The sequence below is a fragment of the Delphinus delphis genome, chromosome 3 (genome assembly GCF_949987515.2).
Source record: "Delphinus delphis chromosome 3, mDelDel1.2, whole genome shotgun sequence".
Lineage (NCBI taxonomy): Eukaryota > Metazoa > Chordata > Mammalia > Artiodactyla > Delphinidae > Delphinus > Delphinus delphis.
In genome coordinates, this window is record NC_082685.1 from 7,338,674 (window position 1) to 7,362,299 (window position 23,626).

The window sequence follows — 23,626 nt, forward strand, 5'->3', positions numbered from 1 at the left end:
TCTCCTTGGCTTATAGATGGCCATCTTCTCCCTGTGTCCTCACATGCTCTTCGCTCTGTGTGTGTCTGTGTCCTAATCTCCTCTTCTTCTTCTTTTAAATTTATTTATTTTAATTTATTTTATTTTTGGCTGTATTGGGTCTTCATTGCTGCACGCGTGCTTTCTCTAGTTGCAGCGAGCGGGGGCTACCCGTCGTTGAGGTGCACGGGCTTCTCATTGCGGTGGCTTCTCTTGTTGTGGAGCACGGGCTCTAGGCGTGCGGGCTTCAGTAGTTGTGGCACGTGGGCTTCAGTAGTTGTGGCGCCCGGGCTTCAGTAGTTGTGGCTCACAGGCTCTAGAGCGCAGGCTCAGTAGTTGTGGTGCACGGGCTTAGTTGCTCCGTGGCATGTGGGATCTTCCCGGACCAGGGCTCAAACCCATGTCCCCTGCATTGGCAGGCGGATTCTTAACCACTGTGCCACCAGGGAAGCCCCTAATCTCCTCTTCTTATAAGGATACCAGTCATATTGGCTTAAAGTCTACACTAATGACCTCGTTTTGACTTAATTATCTTTTAAAAATCTTGTCTCCAAATACAGTCACATTCTGAGGCATGGGGGTTAGGATTTCAGCATATGAATTTTCTGGGGACACAGTTCAGCCCATAACACTCAGCTAAAGTGAGATGTGAATCTCACAGCCTGAATAAGATAGATGAAGGCCCTTCTCTCTGGAGCACAGACACACAGCCAGGCTGGCAGTCTGTGGCACATGTGGCTGTGGGAGCCCCAAGAACATGGTAATCCACTCAGGGGCAGCCTGGGAAGGCTTCCTGGAGGAGGTGGCACTTAAGAGAATGAAAGTGAAGAGGAGTCTGGGAAGGGAGGGGAGGGCACAGTGGAGGCAAAGGCAAGAGAGCAGAATGGAGCCAGAGGGAAAGGTCTTGAGGGACGACAAGGTCTGAGAGCCACCTGAGGCCTGAGTGAGGATTTGGCCCCTGCTGGGATGATGGGAAACTACAGAAAGGATCTGAGCAGGGTCAGGTGGGGGCCCCAAGTCTAATGTTGGCGATGGGGCTCAGCTGGGATGAGGGCCTTGGGAGGGGGCCCTGGTGGGCGGGTAAATTGGGTATAGTGCCCCCCAGTGGAGCGCTACCCATTTCCATCCTGTCATCTCTGGAGTTGTGGCCCCTCCAAGACTGGGACCAGGGGGGCATGGGTGGACACAGGACACTTGAGGCCCTCCTTCCCTGCCCACGGAAGACTTGGCCCTGATTTTGAGGTCACCTATCCTTTTGAGAATTCAGAGAAGTCTAAAGACACTCTTCCCAGAAAAATTGCACGGACAGTTTTGCAGGTAGGGCCTTGGAGAAGCAAAAACCCCTCCGATTCAGCAATTCTACTAAGATTTATGCGAAACGCGTAATAGGGCAGAAAGATGGACGTGCAAGGCTGTCGAGTAGATGAGGTGCAGGGGAGAAAGTGAGTCATCTCAGACCACTGAGACGGCTGGCCCTGGATGCCCCGCCCCCCGCCACGGCTTTGGCAGAGAAGCCTTTCTACTGGGAGACGGAGTGGGAGGGAGATGGATTTAAAAGTTTAACTTTTAGGGACTTCTCTGGTGGCGCAGTGGTTAAGAATCGGCCTGTCAATGCAGGGGAGACGGGTTCGATCCGTGGTGGGGGAAAATCCCACATGCCATGGAGCAATTAAGCCCGCGAGCCACAAATGCTGAGCCTGTGCTCTAGAGGCCGCGAGCCACAACTACTGAGCCCACACGTCTAGAGCCGGTGCTCCGCAACAAGAGAAGCCGCCGCAATGAGAAGCCCGCGCACCGCAACGAAGAGTAGCTGCCACGCCCCCACGCGCAGCAAGGAAGACCCAACACAGCCCCAAATCAATTAATTAGTTAATTTTTTTTTAAAGTTTAACTTTTAAACTCTCCTCCTTGGAAAGCCGCGGTTTTCTTCCGGGACCCGCCTAGGTAGGTAAGCGCTCCGAGCGCCAGGCGGCGCTGTGGCTCAATTTGCTGGCTGCTTTGATCTTTAGCGTCTGTAACCCGAGCTTGGGTGACCCTATTAGAGACGGCGGGGGTGGGGGAGGAGGAGTAGGTCATGAGTTACTCAATAGTTCTCAGCGCCAGCGAAACTCTGTTGCTTAAATCGCCTCGGCCTCTGGCCCTTATTTGTACGTAGACGATGTTGTAAAGGCTCCCACCTCAGGGCATTTTGATTCTACAAATATTCACGGACCACCCCCATCCCCGCCCCCGAAAATGGGCCACAGCAGCCGGTAGTGTCAGGCCCTGACCACGCCCCAGGCACCCTGCCAAGCCCTCCACATGCATTACACAGAATTCTCAAAACCCTCGTGTGAGGGTAAAATCCACCCTCTCTCTGCGTCCTGTGAGACCTCACGTCAGGAGCTCCATGATGTCATGTCCCTACGATTGGTCGGTGGGACGGGGGCGGGCGGGAGGTGTCCCTGGTTTCCAACAATTCTCCACATAAAGGTTTTAGCAGCCATGGATTCCTTCCGATCTCTTCCTTTTTTTTTTAAATTTAATTTTATTATTTTTTTCCCCGACGCTGCGAGGCTTGTGGCATCTTAGTCCCCCAACGAGGGATCGAACCCAGGTCACCGCAGTGAAAGCGCGGATTCCTAACCACTGGACTGCCAGGGAATTCCCCAATTTTTTTTTCTGTACTTTAAAATTTTATCTATTTATTTATTGCCAATATCTCTTGAAGATTATTTTCAAACTTGTCATTCCTCCCACTGGAATCAGCTGGGATCCTTCTTGAAAGGACTCTCAGCAACTACTGAAGTTGGTTCGTATGGAAAGTTACAACCTAGCGCGTTTTGTTACGTGTTATTGTGGGTGTGGATTAGGTCGCTGAATCCCCGGGAGGCAGCTGGACACGTGAGCTCATCGGGGAGGCCTGGGGTGGGAACAGACTCCAGAGTCACTGGTGGTCATGGTATAAGCTTAGAGGCAACATCCAAGAACCACCGACTGCCACAATAATAATATATTAATATATACCACGATAATATAGTATTAATATAATAATACATCATTATTATTTAATACTGTAAGATGGCCTGGCCCCGGCTGGGCGGTAGTTCTCAGGATGTGCCAAGAAGGAGGACTCCACAAAGTGAGAAAAAAGGATTCCTCAGGTCAGCATCAGGGCTTCAGAAGGTCAGGAGGGCACCCCTGGGGTGGTGAGCACTGATGCTCTTGGTTGTGGGGACATGGGGACACATCATAGCAGGGAGGCTTCTCAGCCCATGCTGTGCAGGGCAGGGGGCTCTGCTAGAGCAATATCTCATCCAAGTTAACAGGAGGGAAAAGTTTGTGGTCTTGAATTTGCTTTACTTAAAAATAAAAGTGAGCGGGGGAGATAAATTAGGAGTTTGGATTTCTATTTTTTTGTTTGTTTTTTTTTCTGCACTGTGCAGATCTTAGTTCCCCTACCAGGGATGGAACCCCGGGCCCACGGCAATGAAAGTGCTGAGTCCTAACCACTGAACCACCAGGGAATTCCCAGGAGTTTGGAATTAACATAGACACACGACTATATATAAAATAGGTAAAAAACAAGGACCTACTGTCTAGCACAGGGAACTATACTCAGTATCTTGTAATAACCTATAATGGAAAAGAATCTGAAAAAAAATACATATATGTGTGTGTATAACTGAATCACTTGGCTGTACACTTGAAACTAACACAGCATTGTAAATCAACTCCACTTCAGTTTTTTTAAAAAACTAAAAAAATAAAAGTTTAAATACTTTACGGTACATTTAGACAATGGAAACTGACCCTGCATTAAAAAGAATTCACCCAAGAGAAAGGAAAATATACATCCACACAAAGACGTGTCCAGGAACGTTCATGGCATTATTCATAATAGCCCAAAGGTGGAAACAATCCAAATGCCCATCAGCTGGTGAATGGAAATCAATGTGGTACGTCCAGGCGGTGGAACGCAGCTCAGTCAAGGACCAAAGTACATGTTATGACATTAATGAACCTCAAAACACTATGCTAAGTAAATAAGCTTGATGCAAAAGACCACATAGTGTACGATTCCACTTATATGAAATGTCCAGAGTAAGCAAATTCACAGACAGAAAGTGGTTGCCTAGGGGTGGGGGTGGGAATAGAGAGTGACTGCAAAGGAGCACAAGATTCCTTTTAGGGGTGATAGAAACTTTCCAGAATTGGATTGTGGTAATGGCTGTGCAACCCTGTGAAACTTACTACAGATCACTGAGTTGTACAATTGAAATGGAGGAATGTGGTATGTAAATTATACTTCAATAAAGCTGCTTTAAAAAAGAACGAAAAATTGAGGATCCCAGACATGGTGGAGCTGCCGGCTGGGCGGAGAGGGGTGGAGGTGGGATGGTGAAACCCGCAGGACCCTAGCAAAGCAAGAATTGCCTGAGGCCTCTGGGGGAGGGGCTGAGTGGCCCCGGGGAACCCAGCAGATGTCAAGGAAGCAAGGCAAGCTTCCCCTTTTTTTTTTTTTTCTGTAAAGTTGCTCAAAATCTGAAAACACAAGTTAACCAACAGCTACTGCCAAAAATATTGTGAAAAGACTCCTGGAGGTGAGGAAATAGCCCTGAAAGTGGGAAAGTTCTGTTCCGGTTGGGCTGAGATGGGGTCCCCAGGGCTGAGGTATTGAGGGGACAGGACAGGAAGAGGAAGTTTTGGCTGGTGGCCCCTCCACATTGAGTGACCACTCAGAGCCTTGATCCCTCTCTGTGGCTGGGGAAATTCTGGGAAAATATTGATCCCCCTCCCGAAAAAAAGCTACGTTTGAAGCATCCATTACATACCGTGCCTCATTCTGTAACGTCTACATAGATTTACATAAAGTATTTGCTGGATGAAATAAGTCAGATGGAGACAGACAAATACTTAAATGTGGAATCTGGTTTTCCCCCAGCTTCGTTGGCATAAGCTTAAGGTGTACAACGTAGTGATTTAATACATATATACTGATCAAAGAAATGTTCACATATTGAGATATAGGGAAAGTCATTCTGGCTTATACATGAGTTAACTTGAACTTTATGCCAACAGCCTGTTTGTGGCCTAAGCTAACAGCCTGTTTTATGCTAACAGCCTGTTTGTCGCCTATGAAAACTACATTGTGCATCTGCTTTAATTATTAAAGAAAAGGGCACATTGACCAGAAATAAAGAATGTCCATGTTCAAAACAAAGATTAAATGCCTCCCTTCCTGGGATGCCAGGGCTGGTCCTCCTTTGATGATAAGACTCCCTTCCCAGGCGCCGAGGTCATACCGACTCGCTGTGTACATGATGATCTGTTTTTTTTTTTTTGAAACCTTGAAGGAGCATCTCCCTGACTTGTTTGATGTCCTTTGTTCTGACAAGATATAAAACTGCGCTGAAAACCATGCATCTCTGGGGCAGTTCCTCAGAGTTATCAGAGAGGCCGTCTTCCAGGCTATAGTCGTCAGTTTGGCTCAAATAAAACTCTTTCCTGGGACTTCCCTAGTAGTCCAGTGGTTAAGACTCGGCGCTTTCACTGCTGGGGGCGCAGGATCAATCCCTGGTCCGGGAAGTAAGATCCTACAAGCCAAGAGCTGCGGCCAAATAAATAAATAAATAAATAAGGACTCCGGCATCCAACAAATCTGGATCTGAAATCTCCCCTTCGGGAGTGACTCGGCCTCACCCAACATCAGTTTTCCCATCTGTGAAATGGGGCACAAGGTGGAGGCTGTCAGGAAGCTGTGGTCAGACTCTCCCTCCCGTCTCCACACCATTCCCCTTTTCTTTAAATTTTTTTTAAACATCCTTATTGGAGTATAATTGCTTTACAATGGTGTGTTAGTTTCTGCTTTATAGCAAAGTGAATCAGCTATACATATACATATATCCCCATATCTCCTCCCTCTTGCATGTCCCTCGCACCCTCCCTATCCCACCCCTCTAGGTGGTCACAAAGCACCGAGCTGATCTCCCTGTGCTATGTGGCTCCTTCCCACCAGCTATCCAGTTTACATTTGGTAGTGGTATATATGTCCATGCCACTCTCTCATTTCGTCCCAGCTTACCCTTCCCACTCCCCGTGTCCTCAAGTCCATTCTCTACGTCTGCATCTTTATTCCTGTCCTGCCCCAAGGTTCTTCAGAACCTTTTTTTTTTTTAGATTCCATATATATGTGTTAGCATACGGTACTTGTTTTTCTGTTTCTGACTTACTTCACTCTGTATGACAAACTCTAGGTCCATCCACCTCACTACAAATAACTCAATTTCATTTCTTTTTATGGCTGAGTAATATTCCATTGTATACATGTGCCACATCTTCTTTATCCATTCATCTGTCGATGGGTACTTAGGTTGCTTCCATGTCCTGGCTACTGTAAATAGAGCTGCAGTGAACATTGTGGTACATGACTCTTTTTGAATTATGGTTTTCTCATGGTATATGCCCAGTAGTGGGATTGCTGGGTCGTATGGTAGTTCTATTTTTAGTTTTTTAAGGAACCTCCATACTGTTCTCCATAGTGGCTGTACCAATTTACATTCCCACCAACAGTTTTTTTAATTTTTAAAATTTTATTATGTTTTTTATTATTGAAGTACAGTTGATTTACAATGTCATGTTAGCTTCAGGTGTACAACACAGTGATACAGTGTTGAGATATATATATATGATATTTATTGTTTGTACTTTTTGATGATGGCCATTCTGACCAGTGTGAGGTGGTACCTCATTGTGGCTTTGATTAGCATTTCTCTAATAATTATCAAGGCTTTTACTTTTATTTTCTTTCATCCTTGTGGGACAGGAAGCAGGTGTCAATGATTCTCTTCTGATTGGCAGAGGTACCTGTCATTGCGACATCATCACTAGGCCAAGTTATGTAGCAAGGCAACCAGTCAGAAGCGTAGGTTGCCTCTGGAAGTCAGTTTCACAACAAGTGGCAACAGTTTCCAGTCCTCTGAGTGATACAGGCCTCTTTGTTCAAAATTACTTCAAGGACAGATGTATATTAACAGAGGTGAGAACAAACTGGTAACACTTACCAATATTCACAAGATCTGCAGCGCACAGGAAAACCAGTTGTATGGGTAGAAAAATCTCCTTCTCTGTTACTTCAGGACAGTTTTCCTTCAGATCTTTGGGAAACTTCCTTTTTTTTTCCAATTATAATTTAAATTATAAGTATTTGGTGGCAGTGGTTACACAACTGTATGCATTTGTCAAAACTCAGAACTCAGTAAAAAGGGCGAATTTTGCCGTATGTAAATTACACCTGATTTTTTAAAAAAGCAATACTTGGGAAAAACAAAACATTCATGCAGTATGCAGGTATATAGACTTGTCAAAATGTATGCAACTGAACACTTAAGATAGATGCATTTTATTATATGGAAATTATACCTCAATAAGATTGATTTTTAAAAATTGTAGTTATGTGATTGCCCTATTGTACTTTTTAAAGACCTGGTTCTAGAATTGTATTAAGTAGTATTAGATGTAAAAGGTCACTAGAGCTCAGTTTTGCTGGTAGAAATGAGGGAGAATAAAGGGATTTTTTTTAAAGAGAATTAAGGGGCTATCGATGACAATAATCAATAAACAATCAATAATAGCAATAGAAAGAGTTTTATTTTAGCCAAACTGAGGACTATAGGCCAGAAGACAGCTTCTCAGAGGAAAACTCTGAGAAACTGCTTGGGAGACGCAGGGTTTTCAGCACAGTTTTATATCTTGTAAGAACAGAGAACATCAAAGAAGTCAGGGAGACACTCCTTCAAGGTTTCATAAAAACAGATCAGCATGTACACAGTGAGTCGGTAGGACCTTGGCGCCTGGGAAGGGAGTCTTATCATCAAAGGAGGACCAGCCCTGGCATCCCAGGAAGAGGGGCATTTAATCTTTATTTTGAACACGGACATTCTTTACTTCTGGTCAATGTGCCCTTTTCTTTAATAATTAAAGCAGATGCACAATGTAGTTTTCATAGGCCACAAGCAGGCTGTTTTACCTAGCACAAAATTCACATTAACTCATGTATAAGCCAGAATGACTTCCCCAGACCTCAGTATGTGAACATTTCTTTATCAGGGCATATATAACTCTTTCCTGCTACTGAACTAAGGGTTTTCAAACTGAGTCCCTGGGGAGCCCCAGGGGGTTCCACACATTCTCTCTGCTTTTCACCCTGCCTGTAGTTAGAGCTGCCCACTTCTTTTGCATCCTTCAAAAGTTATTTTTTTTTAATTTTTTAAACATCTTTATTGGAGTATAATTGCTTTACAATGTTGTGTTAGTTTCTGCTGTATAACAAAGTGAATCAGCTATAGGCATACGTATATCCCCATATCCCCTCCCTCTTGCGTCTCCCTCCCACCCTCCTTATCCCACCCCTCTAGGTGGTCGCAAAGCACTGAGCTGATCTCCCTGTGCTAAGCAGCTGCTTCCCACTAGCTAGCTATTTTACAGTTGGTAGTGAATATATATGTCAATGTTACTCTCTCACTTCGCCCCAGCTTACTCTTCCCCCTCTCCGTGTCCTCAAGTCCATCTCTACGCCTGTGTCTTTATCCTGTCCTGCCCCTAGGTTCATAGCAGCATCCTTCACAATAGCCAAAAGGTGGGAACAACCCAACTGTCCATCAACAGATGATACACGAAATGCGGTATGGACATAAAATTGAATATTAGCCTTAAAAAGGAATGAGGTTCTGATCCATGCTACAACATGGATGAACCTTAAAATGTTATGCTCGGTGAAATCAGGCAGGCACAAAAGGATAAATATTGTATGATTCCACTTATTTGCTATATGAATAGGCAAATTCATAGAAATAGAAACTAGATGAGAGATTACCAGGGGCTTCAAGAGGAAGTGGGACTTAGTGTTTAATAGGTAAGGTTTCAGTTTAGGATGGTAAAAAGAAAGTTCTGGAAATGGACAGGGCTGATGATTACACAACACTGTATGGCTGAAATCAAGCCATACTCCCTCTAAAGACTAGGGAAAAGTTGGTTCTTTGCTTCTTCCAGCTTCTGGTGGCTTCTGGCATTCCTTGGCTTGTGGCCACAGCATTCCAGTGTCTGCCTCGGTGGTCACACTGCCTTAAGGCTGCTGAACTTACACTTGAAAATGGTTAAAATGGTGCATTTTATGTTACGTGTGTTTTACCACAATTTTTTAAAAAATCCATCCATACTGGAAACAAAACAAACCCAAACAATGTGAAAACCATTCTTAGCTCATGAGTCATACAAAAAGAGATGGTAGGCGGGACTTCCCTGGTGGTCCAGTGGTTAAGACTCCGTGCTTCCATTGCAGGGGGATGGGTGTTCGATCCCTGGTTGGGGAACTAAGATCCCGCATGATGCTCAGTGTGGCCAAAAAAAAAAAAAAAAAAAAGATGGTGGGCTAGATCTGGCCCATGGGCCGTAGTTTGCACACGTCAATTGCCGATTATTCTATCGAAGGAATAAACCATGATTTTATCTATCTCTTCTATGGTGATAGCTTTTTGGGAATGAACATGGCATGCAGTTCTCAAACAAGAACATTATTTTGGGCACGTTTGTGTGCCCCCTCCCCTCCGTGCAAGCTCCTGTATCTCTCCCTGCCCCGTCGACTATGGTTCCTGGAATTATCCCCCAGGTTCTACCCTCTGGACCAGTCCCAGCCTGGATGTGGGAAGGGAAGGCTCTTGAAGGAGAGGCTGTGGCACCACTAGGTCCCTGGACTCTACCCTGGGGGCTTCCTCTTAGCCCCGGATGTGGGAAGGGAGTCCCAGGATGCCAGGGGTCTTAGCCAAGACAGGAAGCCCCACACTCGGAGGCCTTAAAGAGAGAGCTGAGGCAGAGGCACATCATTCGTGTCCAAAATTGGGCCTGCTGAGTCCACGGAGAGGGTAAGTGACAGTTGCTCCCGCCTTTAGGGGCAAAGCTGGACCTCCAGCCCCGTCCCCCGTGGGGACCCAGGGTTCCCGATCCCACACATTCTGTGGGCCTGACCCTTCCCAGGTTGGAGAGGGGCTGATGCAGCTGGGGTCTCTCGGTTCCCTCTTGCAGCACCTACAGGATGAAGGCTCTCTCCCTTCTCCTCCTCCCAGTCCTGGGGCTGCTGGTGTGTGGCAAGTTGACGTGTCCCATGGATAAAGCCATCAGTGAGAAGATCCAGGAACTCACCAGCTCCCTAAGTGAGCACCCTCGCATCCAACCTTGGCAGGGGCCTCAGGGGCCCCTCTGATTCCTGACATGGAGCGAACGTCAAGCCAACCCCAACTCCAACCCCAACCAAATCTCAACCCCAAACCCAACCCAACCCCATTTCCCCCAGCTCCACCTTTAGCAATAGCTCCAAACCCTCCTCCCTCCAAAACACCCACCTCAAAGCAGAATCTTGAGAGGTGATGAGCTCCCGACCCCCTGGGCCTTCCCCAGGGGCGGTTTCCTTGAGCCCCCTGCCCGTCTCCAAACCACCAGGGCCTGGGCAGCATGAGATTGGGGGAGGGGCAGCTCGGTTTCACAGTTACCTCGGTCACTCCTTCCATAGATCCTGCGGCAATAAGGAACATTGGCCTGGACTGCCGGAGTGTCACCTCCAGGGGGCACCTGGTCACTTGCCCCGCAGGTGAGTACAGAACCCGTGGTCCAGGCTCTCAGTTCTGTTCTCAGTACCCCATAACCCCCTCCCCTAGGTCCAGCCTCTATTTCTCTAGGACCACAGAGTCTCAGCCTCTACTTCTGTTAATGTCCTGGTCTGCACTCCCAGCCTTGTCCCTTCTCCCAACTCCCGGACCCCATTTCCTCAGGACACTGGTGTCCAGGCCCCCGGCCTCCCCGCCGCCCACGCTGCCATTCCCCTGGAACCCCAGGCCCGCAGCCTCTGGCTCAGAGTCCAAGCTCTCTCCTCCTCGCTCCGCCTCGTAGGTTTCGCCGTCACCAGCTGCACCTGCGGCTCTGCCTGTGGCTCGTGGGACGTGCGCGCCGAGACCACGTGCCACTGTCAGTGCGCCGGCATGGACTGGACCGGAGCTCGCTGCTGTCGCCTGCGGGCCGAATAGCCTAAGGTTGCGCTTGCGGGGCGGTGGCACGGGCCTGGGTGTGTGGCCGGGCCTCGGAGGGGCGGGTTCCTGTCTCAGAGGGGCGGGGTTGGAAATAAACCTCCGAGAAGATGATGGAGAAAGCCCGGGACGTGTGCTGTAGTCTTCTGTGGGGTGTGGGTGACTGAGCCGGCATCTTCAAAAAGAGCAAGGCGCCAGAGGGAGGGGGGTGGGGGACAGCCGTGACTTTCTTCCGCCCCATTCCCCCCTCCTCCCTTGTCCGCCACTTCTACTTCTGAAAATGGGGCCTTAACTTCCCGTAATGACAACCACACCCAAGGCTCATGACCTAAGGGAGTGTAACCTTTATTTATTTATTTTTGGCCACACCGGGTGGGCATGTGGGATCTTAGTTCCCTGACCAGGGATCGAACCCGCGCCCCCTGCATTGGAAGCGTGGAGTCTTAACCACTGGACCAGTAGGGAGGTCCCGAGAGTGTTACCTTTGAGGCCACCTTGACGGTCACCCTAAGGTCTTGGGCCTCCTGGGAAGTTGCTGGGCCATTCTCCCCCACTGCTCACAACGAAGCCTCATCGGGATCTGGGTCTGGACAGGACAGGAACCCCCAACCCCCTACCCCACATACGCTCCAGGGCCTCAAGCCACCAGCAGCCCCAGCGTCAGGGCGCATCCCTGAATCCATTGCTGAGTCCAGAGTCCTGAGCACCATCCCTCACTCCCCACCTGCATCAAGGGACATTCGTACCCCTCATGAACACTCAAATATGAAAACACAGGGCAGGGGACTTGTTTGCTCTTTGGTGTATCCTGGCGCTTAGAAGAGAGCATGGCACATAGTAGGTGCTCAGGAAGATGTCTTGAATAAATAACACACACACAGGTCAATACACCACCTAGGTACACACACTACACGTATGTACACAGTTACACACAGCCATGTGCACACACAGTGCACAACCCAGTTACCACTGTCACACAAAGACACCATGCCCACAGACACACACATGCCCACTGTGGAGAGGGACCTAGGGACACATAGACACATGTATGCCTTGGACAGACACTCGTACTTCCAACATCAAGTCCCCACCCCAGCTTGGATGACGTTGGTCTCAGTCTGGAGTCAAAGCCCTAGAAAGCAAATCCTCAGCATTGCTGCGGGCACAAATCCAGGTGATTCAAGATCCGGTTTCCTGAGAATCTTAACCCAGGAGTCTCAGAATCCAGCCCCTGAGAGATGCAGACAGAGACTTCAGAACACTTAGCACCCAGTCTTTTTTTTAATTATTCTTTTTTTAATTTATTTATTTATTTATTTATTTATTTATGGCTGTGTTGGGCGCAGGCTTTCTCTAGTTGTGGCGAGCAGGGGCTACTATTCGTTGCGGTGCGCGGGCTTCTCACTGTCCTGGCTTCTCTTGTTATGGAGCACAGGCTCTAGGTGCACAGGCTTCAGTAGTTGTGGCTCGCGGGCTATAGAGCTCAGGCTCAGTAGTTGTGGCACATGGGCTTAGTTGCTCCGCGGCATGTGGGATCTTCCCGGGCCAGGGCTCGAGCCCGTGTCCCCTGCATTGGCAGGCAGATTCTTAACCACTGCACCACCAGGGAAGCCCCAGTGCCCAGTCTTAAGAGGGACCCAAGACTTAAATGTCACAGACCCCAGCAGCACACTCCAGAGGCTGGAGAATGGGTGACAGGGTGGGTTTGTGGTTTTCAGGATGTTTTGGACTCTCTTCCCACGGACAGCCACCCCCTACGATGGTACACCCACCTGTCTGATCATGGTAGTCGTGAGCTGAGATCACACAAACACTTCGGGTGCCCATGGAGCCCACCAGACCCCAATCCGGGGATTCCCCTCCCAGGTCCTCCCTCCTAACCCCATCTTGGCCATGGGGTTGGAGTGGGACCACAGAATCAGAAGAGTGTTAGGGACCAGAGAGGGCGAGCGTAGTACCTTGTCCATCCTGCTCCCTCGCTGTCCCCTGACCCTGATGCGAATGCCTCTTTGTCTCCAAGACCCACAATTGTCCACCTGTATCTGGACCCCAAGAAGAGCCTTTTAGAGGTCTCAGTTCCAACACAGTCATCCTCCTGTCTCAGAGTGCAGACTTCGACAGGCAAAGCCCCTTCTTAAGCCTCTTTCTTCATTTGCCAACTGCCCAGCCCCCTGTAGTAGCCAAGCTTGTGCTAGTTGCAGGTGCCGCAGACCCCCCGTCAAGCTAGCTCGAGCAAAAGTGGAAGGACATTTCTGGATTATGTAACTGAGGGGCTCAGGGTTAGAACAACAGACTCAGGTATGGCTGGATCTAGGGGCTCAGATAATGTCTCCAGGACCCGACTCCGTGTCAGGTCTGCTCTCCGTAGTGCTGGCTTCACTCTCAAGCAAGTTCTCCCCTGTCACAGCACCAGACTTATATCCTGGCAGTCTGACAGAGGGGAAAAAAGAGAGAATGCCCTTTGTCCTGGTTAACCCAATAAAAGCCTCAGGCTTGGGGACTTCCCTGGTGGTCCAGTGGGTAACACTGCGTGCTCCCAATGCAGGGGGCCCAGGTTCAATCCCTGGTCAGGAAACTAGATCCCGCCTGCATGCCGGCACAACCAAAATATGCAAGCAAACAAAAGAATCCCTAAAGCCTCTGGCCTGAGTCTCATTGGTTGAGTCTGGCTCATTTTGCCCACCCCTTTGCCAAATTTTGGACTTTGATTGGCTGGGCCTGGATCATGTGCTCACCCTAAACCAATACCTCGTTAGGACACATTTTCTTTCTTAAAATTGAGACTGTTGCTCCATGAAAGGATCTGGTCAGGCAACCCCATGGGGCCCTCTTAGGCCGCCATGACACGGTTGCTTATGGATTTCCAGTTCCGGGGCTACCTTTTTCTCAAAGTCCAGAGGGCTGGAGCCTGGTCTTAGCCTCATCGGAGCCAGGGAAATGTGTAATGCCACGGCCCCGCCCCCTATGCCTGTCCATCAGAGCAGAGCCAGTTCCCCATTGGTCCATCTCTTCTGTAGCTATTACATCAGCAGGGGCGGGGTCACATCTCTCAATGGCTGACTTCTTTGTAAGAGGAGTTGGAGGAGCTGGCATCTAATCATTATTAAATTGATCGTCCTTGAACAGGCAAGATTGGCAATACTTTAGGAAAGAGAACATTATCCTCGCCAGCCAGATCTCGGGGACCATTCCAAAGTTATCTAGAATTTAATCACATATTTTAAACCTAAAACATACTCACTTTCCACACATAGAAAGTTTTAAACTTTTTTCCAAAGGGAGTGTAACAGAGCAGGACCCTACGGGGCCTTCCCAGGACAGACACCACCTCCCCCCATGTCCTCTGCCTGCCTCTTGTCTGTAGAAAAACTTTAGCCAAAGAATAAATTTAATCAGAGAAATGAAAAGATGCAGAACCAAAGAAAAACAAATAGGACAAAATAATAGTTTTGCCATTAAGCAAAGTCAGGACCTTTAGTTCCTCCTCAAGGGCTATAGATAATATTCTGAGCCATAGGCTTTGAGCTGCTTAGTGGATACCAAAACCCCTACCAGGTGGGGGAAGTTGACTACGTGATGACCAGACTGTAGCCATGACATAAGCTGCCGCACCTTACACAATTTTGAGAACTGGCCTCAAGGAAATGGGAACAAACCAACCCTGGAACTGAAGATTAATTGTACTTAAAACAATCCAGATGACATTGATCAGACCACTGCATGAACAACTTCAAGGTGATTGTCGGAGCCGACTCTACTGTTTCTGCATGTAGACCCCTCCCTCCATCTATCCACCCCTGAAAAGCTTTTGCCCCCTGATCGGCAGCTGGGAGATGTCTTTTGGACATGAGTCTGCCTTCTCCCCAGGTTGCTGGCCTCCTGAATAAAGCAACCTTTTCTTTTCAACCAACACTTGTCTCTCGAGTATCGGCTTTTGAGTGGTGATATGCCAAACCTGAGTTCAGTAACAGGAGAAAATTATAATATTCTAGACCAGCACTGTCCAATATGGCAGTGAAATGTAGCCAGTCCAAGTTGAAATGTGCCTTAAGTGTAAATACATGTTTGGTTTTGAAGACTTAGTACCCCCCCCAAAAAAAAGGTAAACTATCTCAATAAACATGTGGTTCACAAACAACTGATTAAAAAATCGTCTGAAAAGCTGAATAGACATCTTTCCAAAGAAGACATACAGATGGCTAATGGGCACATAAAAAGATGCTCAACATCACTAATTATTAAAGAAATGTAAATTAAAACCACAGTGAGATAACCCCTGAACTTATCAGAATGACTTTTATTTAAAAGCCTACAAATGACAAATGTTGGCAAGGATGTGGAGAAAGTAGAACCCTTCTACACTGTTGGTAGGAATGTAAATTGGTCCAGCCACAATGCAAAACATTATGGTGGTTCCTCAAAAAACTAAAAATAGAACTAATATATGATCCAGAAATTCCACTCCTGGGTATATATCCAAAAAATTGAAAACACTAATTTGAAAAGATAAATGTACCCCAATGTTCATAGCAGCATTATTTACAATAGCCGAGATATAGAAGCAACCCAAGTGTCCATCAACAGATGAATGGATAAAGAAGATGTGATATACATGTGTGTATATATGTATATAAATATACATATATACACACATACATACACACAATGGAATATTACTCAACCATGAAAAAGGATGAAATTCTGCCATTTGCAACAACATGGATGGACTTGGAGGGTATTATGCCTAGTGAAATAAGCCAGACAGAGAAAGACAAATACTGTATGTTATCACTTGTATGTGGAATCTAAAAAAAATTTTTTTTAATGAACGTATATTAAAAAACAGAAACAGACTCACAGATATAAAGAACAAACTAGTGGTTACTAGTGGGGAGAGAGAAGGGGAAGGGACAATGTATGCTTAAGGGATTAAGAGATACAAACTACTATGTATAAAGTAGATAAGCAACAAGGATATATGGTACAGCACAGGGAAATACAGCCCTGGAGTATAGTCTATAAAAATATTAAGTCACTGTGCTGTACACCTGAAACTAACATAATATTATAAACCGACTATACTTCAATTTTTAAAAACCCTGCCAAAAATCCACATTATACTCTATCAGAAGGCACCACTCTAGACTTAAAGAAAAAATTCCTTATGTACTTTGTCTCATTTTAATCCCCAGTTCTCAAGGTCAGATAGACACAAAGAGAGATTTAAGACACCTAGACAGAGTGTGAGCGCATGAATATGTATAAGCATGCAAATGAGCATGCCATGTGTACATGTGAACAGATATGCGACTGGGGGTATTCAGGAGTGTGTGTGTGCAAGTGTGTGTGTGGGTCTGGGTAGGCGAGCGGATGTGTGGATGAGGCTGGGTGTGTTTCTGAGTGTTTCTCTGTCAGGGGTCTCCAGGTGGAGGAGGAACTACTTCCAGGGTTAGGTCAAGGTGATGTCTGGCATCAGTCCCAAATGTAGGGGTGGAGTTCCAGTGGTTAGTCCCATCGCCTCATATCCGTTCCTCTCCTCCAAGGGGCCTTGAAGAAGTAGAACTTCTCAGGGTGGAGCTGAGGGGTGGGACTAGGGCAGAGGGAAGGTAGGTGTGGGGACCTAGGAATCCTGCCTCCAAGGCTGGATGCCCCTGCCCCCAAAGGTGGGACTCTGGGGTGCCACAGCATTTCCCATGAGAGCAAGAGGAGATGGGAGGATGAGGTTTATCCAGGTAGACACACACACACACACACACACAGCGCTTCCTGTAAAGTTCCTGACCATCCTCTTTTTTAAGAAAAATTATTTTATTGAATATAATTGACATATGACATTGCATAAGTTTACGATGTACAACATGTTGATTTGATACATTTGTATATTGCAAGTTCCTGACCATCCGATTCTGTTTCTGGGTCTATGGGCATCTCTTCTTGGTCCCCCCTGAGACCACTGGTCTCCTAAGATCCCTCTCTAGGTTGGGGTGAGAATGTCCCAGGGTGGGAGGGTCCTGCATCCCTGAAAAGAGGAGGCTGACCTCTCTTTCCTCTCCTCCACCCCGACCCAGAGACTTCCTCATCTTCCCAGACACTTTCTAGTGGGTGGGGTTGTGTGTAGACAAATTGGTAGGCTGGGGACTACGGAGGCTGAGGAGAGCTCCATGAACCAGGAGATCAAGATGCAGGCGGCAGCCTTCAAAAACAAGAAACGGGGGTCCCCAGCCAATGAAGGTTAGACACCTTGGGTGGGGAGGGGAGAGGTACAGAGCTGAAAGTGGGGGCCGGAGGGTTCCTTCCCCCACCCAAAGTGTGTGTGTGTCTGTTTATCACCCAAATGTTCACTCACATCCTCTCCGCTTAATCAAGTTGTAGATCTGAGTTCCCCACTCCTTAACTTTACACCCAGAAGCTTGTTGAGCGCAGTGTTCCGTGAACCAAGTCGTCTGAGGCCCCCTCCCACCCTCACCCCTGCCCCAGCGCTCTCGGCAGTTTTCTTCAATCCCTCTCACTGACCTGCCCACAGGTGCAGATGACCCTGCCTATGAGAATATCACCTTCAAAACCCAGCACCAGCCAAAGGGCAGTCACTCACCACCCAAGAACAAGGGTAAGCAGCCGCCCACTAGCCCACATCACACAGCCTTGGAAGGGGCCCGTGGGAGGGACAAGGGGCCGTGTGTGGAGGTCAGGGCCAATGGGGTGGGGTGTGCTGACATCAAGGCTTGTGTGGGACAGCGGTGGGGGGGTGGCTTTGAGGAGGTGGTGATGATGATGGTGTGATTGTGCCGGTGGAGGTGCTGGTGAAGGTCTGGGTGTTGGTGACGGTGAGTAGGGGACCACGTAGTGGATCGGGACAGAACCACCTAGATAGAGCTGGTGAGGGTGCTCATGAGGTCCTGGTGATGGAAACAATGCTGGCAACAACGGGCATTGATGTTGGTGGGTGTTGGTGACAGGGGTGTTAAGGGGGGCATGATGGTGACAGTGTTAGCGATAGTTGCTTGTGGCACTGGCCAGGGTGCATGCTGGTGGCAGTGTTGTTGATGGCCACAGCTGCTTACGGTATCGGGAACAGTGGGGGTAGGTGAAGAGCTGTCGCCGGCGTTACAGTCAGTGTTGATGGTCTGAGTGGCAGTGTTGGGCCCTGGAGATGACCTGTCCTGCCTCTACCCCTGTTCCAGCCCAGTCCAAGCCAGCCTCCGACCCTGCCCAGGTCCCCCATTGGTTGCCTAGAGCCACGATGAGCCTGTATGTTCTCCTCGCTCTGTCCTGCGTCGTCCTCTTAGCCTTTGTCCTGGTGAAGAGTGAGTGAGGTGTTTCGTTCTGTTTTGGTGGTGGAGGAAGGGGCTGGGGCAGTGTGGAGTGGTTCCCAGGAGCTGGGGTGGTCCAGCGCTGCTCCCAACTGCAGACCTGAGGCGATTCTAAGGTTTTCTTGCCTCCTCACCCCATCCTGAACAGATTCCAAGATGTCCCAGGAGCTGCTCGTCTTGAGAACGGAGCTCCAGAAGGGTGAGGGAAGGACCTGGGTCGAGGTGGGGGTAGGGAGAGCAGAGGTGACACAGACATCCCTGACCCACACCCTCAGTCTCTCTTTCGGTGGGAGAGTGCCAGGACGAGGAGAAGAAGCGCTGGAACGATGTCAAGCAGGGCATTGACACGGTCAAGAGCAAGGTCCATGAAGGGAACCAGAAACTGAAGACGCTGGCGACAGGTGCCCTTATAGATCTCCACTGGGCGAATTTGCCTCCATGCCCAATATTGGGCTGGGTGCTGGGGAGTTGGGGGAGGGGACAGCAAGGGTCCCGCCCTTCCAGAGCACAAGGTTTGGAGAGGTGATGGATGTCACCCTCCAAGTCACTTGGGGAGTATATAAATGCATGGGAACTCCAAGTACATGGGCTGTGTGGCACCCCACACTGGGGGCCGGGCAGGGAGAAGGCTTCCAGTAAAGCTAAGAAAGGCCCACTTCCGCTTTTTCCCGTCTCTCCCCAGCCTCAGACATGAACCAAATCAGGACTACATTACAGAAAATCCTCCAGACGCTGAAGATGCTAAATCCACGTAAGTTGGGCCCAGGGGAGGCGGATGAGGGGCCCCCTTGGATTTGGCCCCAGATTCTCTTTCAAGAGTGGGATCTGTCTGACCTCGGATCTCCACCCTTCGCCCCCGCCCCCACCCCGCAGAGCCCACACCTCAATAAAAGAAAAGACATCAAAGCCCTGGCTACACCTCGGAGGACAAGATAGCACCTCTCAGTGAAGATGGAAAATAGGGCTCCCAGCCTGGTCTGAAGCTGCGCTTTATCCCACGTGTAGAAAATCATGTGTCCTGGTGAATGTGTTGTGGAGTTGCGTGTGTGCCTATGTGCTCATGTGTCGGGGTAAGCACTTCATGGAGGGTGGGTATTCCAGTGTTTCCCACAGGAAGGTGTTATGGGTGAATGTTGAAGGTGGGAGTCACAGCGAGTATGGTGTGCACCCCTATGTCACTGTACATGTGATGCACACGTGTATTGCGGCGTGTTGTGAGTGTAACGCATGTCACCGTGGGTGGCTGTGGCGACCACAGAAGTGTGTCACTGTGGGTGTGGGTGTTGGTGACACGTGTTACACGTGCCCATTTCAGCGTAAACACATGTGTGTCCTGAGGGATGTTGTGTGATGGAGGCGTGAATGGGTGGGGTGGGCACACCATGGGAATGCATCACTGTAATTGTGGGTGTGTGCCCTGTCACACCCACCTGTCACGCTGTGCCGGCCTGAACAGGTGTGTGTCAACACGAGTGTGCCTGATTATGCCACTGAGGGTGTTCAGAGCGTGGACCCGCATGTGTCCATTTGTTTCTGCACTCACATTCCGTGATTCATGATGATAAAGGCCAAGGGGAAACAATGCGGCTTTCAGATCTGTTATTGGTGTGGCTGGGGAGCTTTGGAACCTGGTAGGGAGGGTCTGTAAGTGTTCAGACTCGGAGAATGAGAAAGGTCACACGGTGAACACGTGGACGTAATGCCAGGAACCCTGGGGGCACGAGGGGGCATGAGAACCAATGTCTGCAGTCTGCAGTGGGTCCCAGTGTGTCCATGAATGTGTACCCTGGGAGTGACTGAGTCCCTGCGCCGCTGAGTGTGTGCCCATGAGGGTCTGTGGCCTGAGATGTCCAATGTCTCCCTAAGTGTTCATGGGCCCACGAATGTATGAGCCCCTGAGTATGTACTGTGCTCGGGAATGTATCTGTCCACAGGGCATGTATTCATGAGGGCATATGCCCTTAAGTGTACTATGCCCACGGCTCATGGATGTACGTCCTCTGAGAACTTGTGCCCACGGACATGCGCATGGACCCTAAGACAAGTGGACATGTTCGCATGGACATATGTGTGTCCCTAAGACAGGTGAGTGTGTGTGCATGGGCGTACGTGTGCCCCCGAGACAAGTAGACATATGCCCAAGGACGCACATGTTCCCAAGACAGAGACGTGTGCCCATCATCAAATGTGTGCTCCTGAGCAGATGGACGACCCGTGCCACTGTCCCAGACAGATCACGGGCCAACCAAGGCCAGCGAGGCCCCTGGCCCGGGCCGCACCCCTCTGTAGGGCCGCACGGACACGCGCGCCCCCGTGCGGCCACTGTCGGGAATCACAGAGCGCGCCCCGCCCGTCCCGCCTCGACGCCTGCGCACGCCGGCCCTTTGCGGCGCCGTAAAGCAGCTCGGCCGAATCGGCTGCCGCAAGTCCCGGTGAGACCCCGCCCGCCACCACCCCTCCCGGCGCCGTGCCGCGTCCGCTCCCCAACCCCTCTCCGCGGGTCTTTGGGTCCTGGGTCAGGGTCTTGGCGTCCACGATCCCCGGAATCCCTCTTCGGCCCACCCCGGGGGACCACGAGGAGGGTGGGCGCCTTCCCGGTCCCTCTGCCTGGTCCACGCCGGGGCCGGGGTCGCGGGATCTCGGTTTTTCCACGGCTTAGCTCACCAACCCTATGGCAGGTGGGTGGAGGGGTCTCAACACTCCCCCTCCCCTCTCGCGCGCTGGGCGGCCCCCATGTAGGCAGCTGCGCACCGGGGCAGGGGCGTCCTGGAGCTCCTGAGATTCCTGGTCTTTTCATCCCCCACGCAGACCTGGTTGGGACCCTCTCAGCAACCCCAGACCCTTCCGGCTTCTGGCCAGGTCCCTGAGTAGTGGGGCGGGGTTCTCAGTTACCCCTCCCGACCCCACCCTTAGCAGGGGTGTGTGTGTCTCAGAGCCCTTGGGATTCCCCCCCTCCCGCCCCATCCGCTGCCATTCCCATCGCTGATCCACATTTTTTTCGGTTTTTTTTTGGTCTCAGCACCTCTTAGGGATTTTCTCCCAGCAACCCCCTTCCGGGTCTCTCGCCACCGACAGCTGTGGCTTCACGCCCTGTGATGGGAGGATCACTGCGCCCCTTCCTGGCTCCCCTATAACCCCCGGATCCGACAGTCCGCCCCCTCCCTCTTTCCACGGTGCAGCTACCTTTCTGGAAAGCACGCGGGTGGGGTGTTCCCAACGCCTTCTCTGGCCGCCCCCCCAGTCTTTTTACAAACGCAGGCCCACTCAAAGAGGCATGCTTCGTGCATGACAAATTGGTGCTGCCCGAGGGTGTGGGTTTGGAAGGGTTCCCAACATCCTCTCCTGGCTTGCTCCATGTGTCTTGCCTGTTCCCCAAGCTCCCAACCCTTCTGGCCGTTGGTCTCCACACACCCCCTACTCCTCTCTCCCAGTTTCTCTGACTCCGCAGGGGAGAGGCAGGGAAGTTCTCTTCACCCAGGGAAGTCAGCGCTGTTGCTGCTGGAGCGCATGGCGGGGGGAGGGATAGCTGCCAGTGTACGCTCACGGCCCCCCATCCTCGTCCCCTTCCTGCCCTAGGTTTGACGCCCCCCTCCCCGCGCACTAGTTTTCTGGTTACTCGTACAGGCGGCGGAGGGCTTAGGTCGGTGCTTTGAACGCACAAGGGTCACCTGGAACTCGAGGGGGGGTGGTTTCGAGCGCCCCCTTCTGTTCCCCCTCTTGTCTCTCCTCCCACCTTCCCCCTCTACCCCCCTCCCTCCGAAATCCTCTCCTAGCCTAGGGTACAAGCCTACCCCGTCTCCCGTTTGGCCGTGGCTGGCTAGGCGTAACGGAGGTATGCTTTACGCACAGGTGGGTACCTCCTTTCCTTCTACTCATCTCTTCCCACGTGGGAAATCACTGATGAGCGCACAAGGGAGGTGGTAGAGAGGGGCTCCTTCCCGCCTCTGACACCCACGTTTTCTCGTCTCCCCGCAGGGCAGCGGCGGCATGGAGGCGCGCTTCACGCGCGGGAAGTCGGCGCTGCTGGAGCGCGCGCTGGCCCGGCCGCGCACCGAGGTGAGCCTGAGCGCCTTCGCGCTGCTCTTCTCCGAGCTGGTGCAGCACTGCCAGAGCCGCGTCTTCTCTGTGGCGGAGCTGCAGGCTCGCCTGGCCGCGCTAGGCCGCCAGGTGGGCGCCCGCGTTCTGGATGCGCTGGTGGCTCGCGAAAAGGGCGCCCGGCGCGAAACCAAGGTGCTGGGCGCCCTGCTCTTCGTTAAGGGCGCCGTGTGGAAGGCGCTCTTTGGCAAGGAGGCCGACAAGCTGGAGCAGGCCAATGACGACGCCCGCACCTTTTACATCATCGAGCGGGAGCCGCTCATCAACACCTACATCTCCGTGCCCAAGGAGAACAGCACGCTCAACTGCGCCAGCTTCACGGCTGGCATCGTGGAGGCGGTGCTCACGCACAGTGGCTTCCCCGCCAAGGTCACGGCGCACTGGCACAAGGGCACCACGCTCATGATCAAGTTCGAGGAGGCGGTCATCGCCCGAGACCGGGCCCTGGAGGGCCGCTGATTTCGCCCCCCCTCCCTCCGATAAAGGATGAAGATAGCCCCCTTCCCAAGCGTGTCTTGTGTCTTGTGTGAGGGCCTCAGAGATCCGCTCAACACCTTGACCCGGGAACTCCCTGGCGGTGCAGTGGTTAGGACTCGGCACTTTGACACTTTCACTGTCGAGGGTGCGGGTTCAATCCCTGGTCAGGGAACTAAGACCCCGCAAGCCCCGCAGCGTGGCCAAACAACAAAAACACCCACCTTGACCCAGGCCCCTGCCTCAGGCTGCTGAGGGATGCCAAGGCCCAAGCGTGTTTATTTATTATTATTATTTTTTTAATATTTTATTTATTTATTTGGCTGCTCCAGGGTCTTAGTTGCGGCACGCGGGATCTTTTAGTTGCGGCCCGCGGGATCTAGTTCCCTGACCGGGGATCGAACCCGGGCCCCCTGCGTTGGGAGCGTGGAGTCTTAACCACTGGGCCACCAGGGAAGACCCCCCAAGCGTGTTTATAGTACAATGGGGAGGTGGGGTGGGGGCAGAGGGAAGATAAACCAGGCCCAAGGAACTGCTGGTATGGCTGCAGGAGGGAGAATGCTGGCACCTTCTGGAATCGCAGTTGGAGGCCATCCGTCGGCTGAGGAGGTGGGGGGGGGTATCAGGGTGGAGAGATCAGGCCAAGGGAGACTCCTTTAGACCAGGGGCTGGCAC

The 23,626-nt window shown here is 50.7% G+C and overlaps 3 protein-coding genes across 8 annotated transcripts; all 3 read left to right on the forward strand.

Moving 5' to 3' along the window:
• Positions 1-1,620: 1,620 nt before the first annotated feature.
• RETN (resistin) lies at positions 1,621-11,176 on the forward strand. Of its 3 annotated transcripts, none has more exons than XM_060006571.1 (4): positions 1,621-1,962; positions 10,078-10,205; positions 10,562-10,639; positions 10,939-11,176. In XM_060006571.1, the coding sequence occupies exons 2-4, from the start codon at positions 10,088-10,090 to the stop codon at positions 11,070-11,072; spliced, it is 330 nt and encodes a 109-aa protein (XP_059862554.1). In that variant the 5' UTR covers positions 1,621-1,962; positions 10,078-10,087; the 3' UTR covers positions 11,073-11,176. The 3 variants fall into 3 exon arrangements, with proteins under 3 accessions (XP_059862554.1, XP_059862553.1, XP_059862552.1); XM_060006570.1 differs by lacking the exon at positions 1,621-1,962 and adding an exon at positions 2,943-3,161; XM_060006569.1 differs by lacking the exon at positions 1,621-1,962 and adding an exon at positions 9,781-9,917.
• A 6,057-nt stretch (positions 11,177-17,233) lies between these two features.
• Positions 17,234-19,400, forward strand: MCEMP1 (mast cell expressed membrane protein 1). Its single transcript, XM_060006572.1, has 7 exons — positions 17,234-17,303; positions 17,596-17,679; positions 18,254-18,376; positions 18,531-18,581; positions 18,658-18,783; positions 19,065-19,133; positions 19,256-19,400. The coding sequence occupies exons 1-7, from the start codon at positions 17,234-17,236 to the stop codon at positions 19,270-19,272; spliced, it is 540 nt and encodes a 179-aa protein (XP_059862555.1). The 3' UTR covers positions 19,273-19,400.
• A 1,363-nt stretch (positions 19,401-20,763) lies between these two features.
• On the forward strand, positions 20,764-22,974 carry TRAPPC5 (trafficking protein particle complex subunit 5). 4 transcript variants are annotated; one of them, XM_060006573.1, is made up of 3 exons: positions 20,798-20,814; positions 22,156-22,231; positions 22,358-22,974. In XM_060006573.1, exons 2-3 carry the CDS (start codon positions 22,217-22,219, stop codon positions 22,934-22,936), a joined length of 594 nt encoding a protein of 197 aa, XP_059862556.1. In that variant the 5' UTR covers positions 20,798-20,814; positions 22,156-22,216; the 3' UTR covers positions 22,937-22,974. The 4 variants fall into 4 exon arrangements, with proteins under 4 accessions (XP_059862557.1, XP_059862556.1, XP_059862559.1 ...); XM_060006576.1 differs by lacking the exon at positions 20,798-20,814 and adding an exon at positions 20,829-21,059 and having other exon boundaries at positions 22,141-22,231; XM_060006574.1 differs by lacking the exon at positions 22,156-22,231 and having other exon boundaries at positions 20,764-20,814.
• Positions 22,975-23,626: the final 652 nt, after the last annotated feature.